Source organism: Ptychodera flava, chromosome 6 (genome assembly GCF_041260155.1).
Source record: "Ptychodera flava strain L36383 chromosome 6, AS_Pfla_20210202, whole genome shotgun sequence".
Lineage (NCBI taxonomy): Eukaryota > Metazoa > Hemichordata > Enteropneusta > Ptychoderidae > Ptychodera > Ptychodera flava.
The window spans coordinates 35,005,976-35,018,823 of record NC_091933.1 but is presented as its reverse complement, the minus strand read 5'-3'; the positions used below and the strand labels follow the sequence as shown (position 1 = coordinate 35,018,823).

General features: G+C 38.9%; 1 protein-coding gene across 1 annotated transcript; it reads left to right on the top strand.

The window, feature by feature from the left end:
• The first annotated feature begins 9,803 nt into the window (after positions 1-9,803).
• On the top strand, positions 9,804-11,567 carry LOC139134461 (leucine-rich repeat-containing protein 4C-like). Its single transcript, XM_070701322.1, has one exon. It carries the CDS (start codon positions 9,804-9,806, stop codon positions 11,565-11,567), a length of 1,764 nt encoding a protein of 587 aa, XP_070557423.1.
• The last annotated feature ends 1,281 nt before the right edge of the window (positions 11,568-12,848 follow it).

Sequence of the window (12,848 nt, the reverse complement as noted above, 5' to 3'; positions counted from 1 at the left end):
AATGTCTGGGATGTCTGTAACTTTATTGAAATTTCCCTTAGCAACTCCAGCAATCGAGGAAACCATAGTTGGCTAGGCCAATTCGGTGCTATCAGAATAAGAACACACCCCTCATGTCTCACCTTGCTTAGAACTCTGGGAATCAGAGACAATGGAGAAACGCATTCGCAAACAAATTTGCTCATTGATTTGAAAAGTTATCCACTGCCTCTGCTCTTTTGTCTGGAACTGGATAACGATACACTCCGCAGATGGGCATTGTGTGCGGTCGCAAACAGATCTATATGAGACATGTCTAACACTTTGAAAAGGGATTCTACCACCTGATGTTTCAACATCCACTCTGTTAGGATAGGTCGTCTTCTGGACAGAGTATCTGCTATCAGATTGCACCTGGCTGGTATGTGAGCTGCCCTGATCCTGATATGTCTGATAATGCACCAATTCATTAGATGCCAAGTTAGGATGCAGAGAGATGGGGTCCGTGTTCCTCTTGCCTATTCAAATATGACACCACGGTTGAACTGACTCTGTTGATCCATCAATAAAGATGCTGTATTAACAGGGCGTTTACCCTACTAGGATGACTGAAAGGATTCTGATGTGATCTCCACTGCGACAGAAGGAAAATTTGAACTGGCCTCATGTTCAACCTTGCCAAAGGAATGAGCTGAACGCAAGATGCCATAAGACCTAGGAGGCAAGAAAATACCAAGCTGTCTGAAACCTGCTTGGCAAGAGGTGACTTACCATTTTGCAAATAGCTTGAAAACGCTCTGAAATTGGAGTAGCAACCCCTTCCCCCAAATCGCTGTATAATGAATGCTCTGACTGGGGCAAAGCTCTGACTTCTCTTCGTTTGGTAGCCAACCTAGACTGATAGCTGACGTTACAATAAGTGCTGTATCTCGCTGCACTAACCTGATCTACATCCGCAAGTCTCGTCAATCGTCCAGAAACATGTTGATATAAATTTGTTGCTTTCAAAGAAAAGCACCCAAAACTGCAGTGACCTTGGAAAACACACAGGGTGCGGACGACAGACCGAAAGGTAGTGTCCGAATCTGAAACACCCTGCCCTGCATTGCAAACCCGAGAAAATGTCTGCAGTCTGGGTGAATAAGGATATGTTGATAAGCATCTGTTAGATCGATTGAAACTGCATAATCCCCTTTTGACAGCTCTGATAAAACTGAACTTAGATTTTCCATCTTGAAGTGTTTCTTTTTGAGAAATGGTTTAACGGGCGGAGATTTAAAATGTGTTTTCATCCCCCTGACTTCTATGAAATAGAAACATTGAGCTGTAAAAAACCTTTGATCTGTTCGTGAAAGGCTCTATAGTCATCTTCAACGCCAATGATTCTATGGAAGAGAAAAATTAATAACCTTGCTTGTAAGTGGGGGGACTTGAAGAAATTCCAAGTGATAATTGAAACCACCCCTAAAACCCATGGGTCGTCGGTTATCTTGGCCAAGTGCTGACTGAAAAGAGATAATCTTCCCTACTAGCACCTCCAGAAAAGGAATATGAATATTTAATTGTGCTAGATTTACACACTTAGCCCTTCGCAAACCATCATTGTTTAAAGGAGCGGTCCCCAGGCTTTTCGGGAAAGGGCAGCACTTATGGTCTAGAGCTCTACTTATCCCTTTACCCTAAAAGTAATTACTAGGTGTAGCAGAAACATAACTATTTGCGGAATGTCTGTTAAGTTTAGCAGAAGGCTGCGACATGGGCTAAAATGAAGCAGGTCACTCAACTCACTGGTCTAGAAAGGTCCCTGGTCTAGAAAGGCCGCTTCAGTTTTCTGGTGAAAAATAGCTGAGACTTCTCAATGGAAAAGTTTATCATCACGAACAGGAAGCTTAGTCAAACGATTTCGAGTTGATCTTGTAGGAAAATCAATCTGATCAAGGAATAGTTCCCTTTTGGAAGAAACTGACAAAGCAATGGTATGGAAAAGTTGATCTATCCAAGAAGTTACAGAAAACTGCAAAAATTCGAAACCCTTAGACAACTGGTCATCAGGAATATTAGAACTGAGTGAAACAAAGCGGTTGCCAACAAGGAATGCGAATCTATCTACCATTAGATGTCCAAGATCAGCCTTATGTGGTAAACTTCCAATTTAGACAAAACTTTCTACACTTGGTGCTCTGGCAAACTCTTCAAAATCTTTTCAAGGAACCTTAAATTCTTGTCTACAGATATATGTACATGGACACTCTGAGCAAACGCTTCTCGATAGCAGTCCATCTTTTTGCAATCAGTCCCTCAATGGGCAAACGAGGAGCACCTTTAACTGTACTATCTCCACCCAGCAAAAAAGACTGACATTGACTATGATTGCTATTATCTTTTGTAAAGCCAAGCACATCACCAATAATGTTGATAATGTCATGCCATTTCCCAGACAGAGCTTCCGACATGTCAGCATCAACAGTAGAAATTTCTAAATGAGTATCGGAATGAGCAGTGTCACTTTGCACGTAATCCTGAGACCTGGACATACAATGACTCTCCATCTGCGCTCTCATCAAGATCACTCGGAGCAAACAAAGAAAAGAATCAGGATTTCTATACTTGCAGAAAGGCTGTAGAACAACTCTTGACACAGCTACGGTCTCCGGAATACTTATCACCTCTGAATGATCAACATGGAAATCACTATTCAGATTGTGCTATTGGTGTTTGGGCTTCACATAATTGCCGTCTGTCACACCTGTCTGAGTTAGAGCAAGAAAACCGGCAAACAAAGAAGAAACTTTCTCTGAACGTTGCTCAAATCTAGTGTCAAGAATACCCTTAATCTCGTCCTTCGAAACATATGACTGGTCAGAGGGCAGACTAACATCTGAACTACGAGCCGACTTTCTGGACTTGTCGTTCTGAGACTTACCTTTTAAAGCTTGCTTACCTGCAGCAACTCAGGATTTGTTAAAGTGCACCATAGTTCATCCTACCAATCCTTGCAAAATATCACGAGGCTTAGCCTTCGAACACTTACGACATGCAAGGCACTTGTCATGGCTGTCATCAGCAGGAATAATCTTCCTACATGTCGCTGCTGCACAAACCTTAGAAACCGTCACTCACAGGAACATCGCATAGGTCCATGATACAAGCAGAACCGGTAAACCTACAGTACACAAAAACCAGCGCGATAAATACCATAAACTACAATACACAATGCACGAGAAACTGGCTCGCGCACAGCTGCAGACTGACCAAACACGTCATTGCATTAAAAAACGTTCAATTTAAACAATGGTAATGAACACGTGCTACAAAGACTCAAATCAGTACTTAAAACTTCCTGAAACACTACTGTCAAACTAGACTGACAGCTAAAAAAAATAAACAGTAAATAATAGACGATACTGCACTCACGCTCCCAGGAGGGAACAGTAAAGCAATAATGGACGTCAACATACCATATACTGGAAGGCTGAGAAACGGCGAGAATACACACACTGAGGCAAATAAGACCTTTTTGAATATGGAATCTCATGGCGGTTTCTGCCTGGGACGAGATCACATGTATTTAAAATTTTGACTCGTTCTGGAAGGCAGCAAACGAGATAACCCAAACGTAACAGTAAGGGTAAGTAGGAGGAAGAAGCAGATTCAAAGTAGCAACGTGCGCTGGCACAAAAAAATAAATGTCTTACATATATTACAATTACTTGTGTCTTTCTCGACCATGTGTAACATCTTCACTATCACCAAGTGAAACTCTGAAAGTTCGAAACAGCAAAAATACCATAACGTAACTTAGCTTTTTTTTGTCATTGGGCACATGACCAAAATAGTACAAAGGACATCATTGTCTTATTTCATCAGAATTTTTCTGGAGCTGAACAAGCGCCAAAGTGGAAATTGTGATTGTCAAAAGGAATTGCATGAGTCTTATTTGGTTTTATATAAAAGGTAATTTACAGTTAAGCAGTGTTTTGGATTCCTTCAAAACACATTGCAGAAAAATAAAACAATCTACAAATGACTGTTTCCTTACGTGTCAACCTATTTATGAGAAGACTGTTATCGGAATGATACACATTTCTCCTAGCCTATACGTGCTCAATTGGAAAACACATTAAGTATACTACAGTTAGTGGTGTATTACTAATTAATTACCATGATCATTATGACTGATGTTAATGCTCTATGTGTCCCTAGACCGCTTGTTGATATTGTGTGTCAGCTACATTTGTCTATGTTCTTGGGTTTGAATAGTGATGTTCTCCTGTTCTCGCATACTCTAGTGGTAGGAGCAAATCCACTGCTCTGCGATGAAACCTTGCCCTCTCAAATTGTACAAAGATGGTTCCGAACAGTATACCTGTAAAATACAGAATAACAGAAAAATAACATGTAGCGCTCTTCACTGAGACCCAAGATTTTTCAGGCCAAACCAATCAGCCTCTACACATGACTAGTACAACTTGATCGTAGAAGAGCCCCTACCCCGAAGCACCTACTTCCTACCCCAATGCAGCCATAACTACAATTTGTCTTGATGATCCATACTCAAAATAAATGATAAATGTACCACAACTTAGCCAATAAGCTCAACACAAGTTACAAACTATTATGAATTATTGATTATTTAACAATGGCCTCTGTCTGAAAAACTGAATCAATATAAAGGAATTGAAGCAACGTTATGCATCTGTTCTACCTTTGAAAGTATTACGATATAGTTAGTAGATCAATAGTAGTGTGATTTCATGATAACGAAAAAACTCAAGATTTGTTAAAGTGCACCATAGTTCATCCTACCAATCCTTGAAAATTATCACGAGGCTTAGCCTTTGAACACTTACGACATGCAAGGCACTTGTCATGGCTGTCATCAGCAGGAATAATCTTCCTACATGTCGCTGCTGCACAAACCTTAGAACTTCACTCACAGGAACATCGCATAGGTCTATGATACAAGCAGAACCGGCAAACCTATAGTAAAAGAAAAACCGGGCGCGATAAATACCATACACTACAATACACAATGCACGAGAAACTGGCTCGCGCACAGCTGCAGACTGACCAAACACGTCACTGCATTCAAAACGTTCAATGCAAACAATGGTAATGCACACGTGCTACAAAGACTCAAATCAGTACTTAAACGGCCTGAAACACTACCATCAAACTAAACTGACTGCTAAAAACGAATAAATAAACAGGAAATAATAGACGATACTGCATTCACGCTCCCAGGAGGGAACAGTAAAGCAAATAACGGACATCAACATACCATATACTGGAAGGCTGAAAAAACGGCGAGTTCACACACACCGAGGCAAATGAGAACTTTTTGAATATGGAATCTCATGGCTGTGTCCGCCTGGGATGAGATCACATGTATTTAAAATTTCAATTTGACTCGTTCTGGACGGCAGTAAACGAGATAACCTCAAGGTAACAGTGACCGGTAAGTAGGACGATGAAGCAGATTCAAAGTAGCAACGTGCGCTGTCAGTCACACCCTGGTAACTAGTAACCCAAAATGTGCTAACAGCATGAACACGAGAGAGTAACATAGCAAAAATCAAGATCAAAGGAGGCAAAGGGGAGAAGGAAAGAAGCAACAGGTGGCTAAATAGCAAGAAAAAGACAAAGGCGGGAAGTTTAAAAGTGCAGAACAGGTTGTGCAGGGGTTGTTGCACAAGAGAGAATGTGCAAATGAGAAAACAGACGCTTACGAAAAAGCCGTTTTGCATGATCATGAAGTATTTCATGCTCTGTGAACGATTTTGATCTGCCAGTGTTTGTTCGAAGTGTGATTTGCTAGTAATTTTGACCCACGCTTTCCCCAACTACAAACTCAAGATTTTTCTCAACGAGTCACATCTTTTTGAATATTTTGGTGTCATTACAGACAGAACTCATTATATAATATTAACTCCTTATTTTATTCATTAAAACACAGAGTAAGATAGACAGAGTGTTAACGCCTGCTACCTTTTGTTCCATGGTCGTCTCGGTAGACTATTGGCTTTTCATATTAAAATGAGCTTCAAAGGTGTTAAACTTTTTGGAGGCTTTGTTTGAGGTTGATAATTACACGAGATTATGCGAAATATACGACGAGATGGCATCGTACTGCCAGTCGCGTAGCAACCATAGTTACTTTGTGAGCTCTCAGGCCAGAAACACTGCTTCACGCCAATCAAAACATAACACGCCAGCAGTTTCATAAACATGTCCTTCCTTGACGCACGTGTCAAAGACGGTATGACTGACCGTAAACCATCGAGTAAAACCATACAGTATCGATAAAAGACTTTCAAATTTGGTTCAAACACACTCATTATATATTCATAAAAATATGAGAGGAATTTTTAAAACGGTAAAACTCACTTTCCTGAAGCCTCAAAACACTCCCGTTTTCGCCAGCACGTCAATTCTGCTCAGCACCACACGAAAACAACAACAACACAAACTTTGCCGAACATACTTTCGCTTAACAATTGGCGAAAATCAGAAAATTACTGAAGGATTCATGGTCGGCACTCTTCGGAAAAGAGAGGCGAGAGCAACCTGAGGCGAGGCGAACATGGATGGGTTACTAACCGCTTCACGCCTTAAACAATACCCGTTGCGACTCTATCTATCTTTTTCTATGATTAAAACTAGTAAACGCAACAATCAATTCGGGCACAGATCTCCAAGAAATATGTTTTGACTTTGCCGAAAGTCGGTGGAAATCGAACAGACACATATGCAATTTTAAGGAAGATTTAGAATGGTCAGATCCTCTCAAGTTTGACGCTGCAAGGATAAATTGCGATCAGTAAATTTAATCTGGCAGTCCAGGTGCCCATCAGCTTATAACTTGTTTTGAACGATTTTATTGTCACCATGAAAGATCTTTGACATTCTAAGAGTGCAAAAGAATCCTTTCGCTGATGTTTGTGGAATTAGCTTACCTGTACTTGTTGCTGTTGCTCTTATCTTTGTTTTTCGGAAAACAGGTATAAACATACCTACCTCCGGGGGGGGGGGGGGGGTTCAGTCACAATGATGATGGAATAGAGTGTGAAGAGGACACGCTTTTAAATTACATGTGTATACTGAATTGGAAGGAGGTTAAGCCAATATCAGCACCAGTGCAGACAACTTTTTTGTCTGCACTGAAATTTGAAGCGAATATACATGGGTAATGGAGCCTTTTTTGATTTGTAGCTGGAAAATACCTAAAGTACAGTTGGCTCTGCTAAATGATGACATTGAACTAACAAAACCTAGATTTCAAGTATCTACATATTTGCCTGGATATTTTGCTTTTGCTTTAGTAACAAAACGTGGAAATGACTGAAAGGTGGCCCATCAACTAGATACTGTGTTCCATTCCGTTTATTGTAAATATTTTTGAGTAGTTTTGATCATCTTTGCTACAGAATTGAAAGGGAAGTGCTATTCCTTTTTCAGGAATTTTTCCTTTTTCAGAAAAAAAAAGAACAGGGAAAATAAGGCTCGTTCAAAAAAAGGTTAATATCAGTATTCTTTATTCTTTCTCATATTTTAATGGCCGTTCATGTATCCCCGGAGGCCTGTGATTCAGTCATCGATTCAGCTTCTCTGTTGACATTATTTCGCTCGACATCGTCTGCCGACCATTTTCTGGGGTTCTTTTTTCTCGGCTCCTAGCCAGCGCTTCGGTACTCGAGTTGGCACGCGTCTAGTGGCGTTCACTGATACGTTGCTGTAGTTTTAAGTATTATAGCTAATCTTTATTTGACCGATGCCTTTTGAATAATCCAGGTCAATCATGGCTAAAGACGAAAGGAGTCACCATTTGAACTCTTATTTTTTCAGATTCCCACTCAATACCCTCAAAAGTGTTCAAGTCCCACCGTCTTAATGTAAAAAATTTCCAAGCCCCCTCAAATTATTTTATGGCGGTATATTTATTACGAATGTACGAGGAGTAAAATTAGACATGCATTGCGTTGTTCTACTCGCAGATGTTCGATACAACCTTTTCAGCAGATTTTAGAGCCATATTCCTAAGGCAAGTTCTTAAATTGATTCATTTTCAAATGCATCAATTGACTTTGTGGATTTATCAGTCTTCGTCGACTTGGGTTAATCCAACGCTGACTTTGCCAGTGGCACGAGCTGAAGAGCACACAAAATGACAATCATTACAGAGTATGCCTATAACAGAGCACAGTGACCTACCGAATGTTTTTTAAGAAGGACAAGACATGTACGACTTGGATGCTACTTATAAATGTTTTAAACAATTGACTATATTGGAAGATTAAAATATATCATCAAATAAACGTTTAATCTCAGACTTTTTGTGTGTAATAATGGCAAATGTCGTGAAAAAAATATATGATTCCATTTGGTCACACATTTTTTCACTTAAATTAGACTCTTTACTGTTGACAGTTTTATTTAGTGTTATTGTACGATGATATGTGAAAATTCCATGCACTGCATGAATTAATGGTTTTATATATTGATTTATAGTTATTTCGAAAAACTGTGACTTTTCACAGCTTTTCACAGCTTTTCACAGGGCACCACCTCATAGAATATTAAGAAGATTTTCAAAAGCTGCCATATTTGCCTTTTTTTTAATTCTTGCAGGGCGAAGTCAGAAATCCTTGTACAGTTTGTTTCAATCTTGACAGAGAGACACATATATGATTTAAAGACATGTTGAATTGGTCATGCGATTAACATTCTGCAATCCAATCAAATATCATAGTAATCATGACATTTTCATCATTTAGAGTGCCTATAACTGTCATTTTTACTTCGCATGCGTTCTGTAAATACTGTCATATTTTTATATTTTTTCTGATACCTGCAGGAAAATTGGATACAATTTTACCACTCCTTCAGTGTACTATTATATGAAGTCCGAGTTAAACACATGAACAATGCACATTTGGTTTGCAGATTTAATTTATGTGATACTTTGAAAATCCGAGTAAACACATGAACAATGCACATCTGGTTTGCAGATTTAATATGTGAGACTTTAAAATTGAAGCGTTTAATCGATATGTTATATATGCTTTGAAGTGTTAATTTCCTTTTAATGATCTATTTGTACACTATAATAATCGATATTCTGAAGGTGAACCCTCGATATTCAGAATAAGTAAGACTATATGTGACCGAATCGATTCAACGATAGCTTTTAATCTTTCGTCGATGAAAAGGGAATTACAGTCATCTAATTTTCGTCAAAATACGGGTCTTGTATTCTTTATCACTTTTGCACTGATGTAATTTCATAATTTAAAGCTGACTATTTTTCGTTTTAAGCCTGTAGCGGAACGATAATACACCATTCACCAGCATATCAATTACTTTCCCGAATAATTTCCTGTCAGCTAAACCACCATCCCACATTCCAACATGCATCCCTCTTTGACAATCATAGCTTATTCACTTGAATTTCGTCACTGCATGTTATGACACGAAAGGAAAGGCTATAGAGCCACACATCTAACCCAGTGTTTGATGACTACTTTGATATTATGAGATTACTTACTCCCATTCAATAAGGAGTGCAATAACTTGCAGGTAGTATAAACCACATATATGTCAGTTGTCCATGCACAGTCTTTCAAAATAAATACGCATTTCAGATCGACTCCAAACAGCTTCCTAAATTATTGAATTCCTACGTGCGCTTCATGCAGAAAGAAATAACGTTTTCATTAAAACAGAAACATTTCTAAACTCAGTGCGAACTACCTCGCTTTAGATCACTAATCTTAAAGAATCTTGCATTCCCTACTCTTTGCAGGTTTTAGTTGAGGTCAACGATGATGGAGTACACCTCAAAACTTGCGTCGATTATTTACCTGCTGATCATCGGCATGAATGGGCTAGAAGGATGCCCTGCGGTGTGTTCTTGTACTGGTACAAAGGTTGACTGCAGTTATCGAAAATTGACGGAGATTCCATCAGGTATACCTACAAACACAACATTCCTCAGACTTGACAGAAACCAGCTGACTTACATTGGAAATGATTCTTTTACTGGACTGTCAAATCTAACATACCTATTCCTGTTCACTAATCGACTTGAAGAAGTGGAAGCTGGTGCATTTACTGGTCTGCGTCGACTCGGTTTTTTGTATCTCTACCAAAATTCAATCAGGGCGTTGCCACAGACTGTCTTCCATGGTCTAGAAAATTTATCGTACCTTTATCTCTACTCAAATAAACTATCCTGTGTCCATGAAAAGCTTTTCTCGGGACTGCATAATCTTGAGCGGCTTCGTTTGGAAGACAATGAAATAACTAATCTACCAACAAACATATTTCGAGGCCTTGGTAGGTTGAGTCTGTTATCTTTGCGTGACAATATGCTTACTTTCCTTGACGAAAATATATTCAACGGATTGGATAATTTGGATCAACTCTTTATTTTTCGGAATAACTTGAAAACTCTACCTGAAAATATCTTTCATGGATTGAACAAATTATTTAGCTTGCGGATTATGTATAACGACCTCACCACGTTGCCCGGAAATATCTTCGAAAACTTAAATAATTTGCGAGACCTATTCATATACAGTAATCCCTGGTCATGTGATTGCCGTCTACGGGAACTGAGAACGTGGTTGGATGATAACAAGTACAGGCTGTTACTAGGAGGTACAATTAGGTGTGAATCACCTGATCATCTTCGCTCTAAGTCATGGAATGACGTTCCATTGACTAACCTCACTTGTTATCCTATCCCCGTATTCTACAGAGCATTTAGAACCATTGTAGCCGAAATAGGAAACGATGTTATTCTGGACTGTGAGGTGGAAAGTGAGCTTGAAGTAGACAAGTACTGGATACTTCCAAACGGTACTGTCATATACCAAAGTACAGAAGATACATGTTCAAATTACAGCATTTTACAACAAGGCGATGGCAGCCTGCTCATTCCTTTTGCTGAAGTAGATGACGAAGGGTCATATTCTTGTATGGCATCTAACTTGGAGGGAACCACATCAGGTGTTAGAGTTCTGAAAATAAACCTGACGTCATCGCATGTCACCACGGAGACAATGTCAACAGCGTCGTCAAAGAGCGTTTACACAACCTTCGGTACAACTCCGTTTATTACGACGAACTACACAAGTACGTATACCGCAGTTTCTGCACAACCTGAAATAACTGACAACACAAATGTCACCGTTGGAATAATTGCATACGTCCTTGGTATCATTACAGCTGGTTTGTGCGTTGTCGCCTTCTTAGCGATTCGTCACTTTCGATGGGTAAAATCAAAACAATCAGACGACTACGATAACTTTACAAACAACAATTTTGGCAGTAATTTTGGCAGTGACTCGAGTGACAGCAATGCAGATCAAGTTGGATACCACGTTGGGAAATCGGAAGCAATAGTAAAGAGTGCAAGACAAGAAAACCAGCGTGATCGCTATGCCGTACCTCCCCTAAAGTTTGACAAAACCCAACAGCCGCAGCCGGCGTATGCTAATGCTTCTGTAATTGAAGACGCAGAAAGTAGTTATACATCCATTTTTCCGGAAACTATCCAGACGAGTATCAATGAGAGTGTGGGTTGAGTTATCAGAACTTTAATGACAGGAAAAAATATTTCGCCTTTCACAATTTTATCGGGTATTCGGGTTCAAATTATCGTGCGGTCAAGGGACACTTCACGACAATCATTTTTTAGGCAACCGAACCAACTTAGACGAAATACCAACTAAAGAAAACATAATTTGCAATATAGTTGTATTGCTACTGAATGGATGAGCATACAAATGTTATTTCTGTTATTCGTTCACCAGATCTAAGGGATGCTACAAAAATGCAGAATTCAATTAGCCAGATATTGGAGTTAAATGCAAACGTTTATAAAAAAAGGTATAACTGTAAAAAAGATACTACGAATAAGTGAAATTAGACTTCTAATCTTACGGCATATCATTTATCATGTACTCAGATACTGGAAGGAACTCGATTTAATCGTTATACTACAATATGTTACTTCTGGTATGTTTAAATGTTACAGTACATTCAGTACAATATTTGTCTAGTTGTATTCTTATCTTATAGTTTCGTATGCGACACAATTATGAGTGTAATCAGCATGTAAATGTCAGCAGGCAATTTCGTACACGGGTGCTCAATTGTGTTCCAGCACATATTTCAAGGCGAAGCTTCACAATAGCATGGAAATAATATCCGTTTCAGGAATACCGTATTATGATTAAATCACAATAGTCGTTATGTAATTAAACGATTGATTACCCTAAGGTGTAATGGCTCAGGACATTACAATTGTTTTAAAGGGATACCTTTCTCTGGTATCGAACTTTCTCTCATATACATGCATAAAAATACTTACAAAACTCTTTGTAGAATCGCTCACATTTTTATCTATGCAATGTAATTGTCGTAAATGGGCCAGGCTTGACTAATGTAAAGCTATATTTCTGGCTCTATATTGCCTTTGAAATGTAAATTTTGAATTATGCTTTCATGACACGTGAAGTGTACTATCTTTCATGTAATGGTAATATACAGTATTATGTACACAGGTATTATATTTGGTATACTAACCACAGGTATAATGTAACCTCCATATTCACTTTTGGGACTTCTATGAGAACTTGCAATTCACCACCTAGCTGTCACTGAGCTCGACAAAGGTTCTAAGTATGCACAATAGACGGTTAGCATATAGCAAATTTGCCAATGTACAAATTACTACTGTATATCATTGTAGAGCCAATCTATCCTCGTTATTTGACAGGCAGGTGTTTTGTTTTTATTATAAGTTGCTTTGATCTGCATCCTACCTGAAGATTTGAAATGATTTTTTATGCAACGAAAATATA

Bases quoted from the DNA above. Each gene is read 5' to 3' on its own strand.
- LOC139134461 (XM_070701322.1), top strand. From the start codon at position 9,804: ATGGAGTACACCTCAAAACTTGCGTCGATTATTTACCTGCTGATCATC.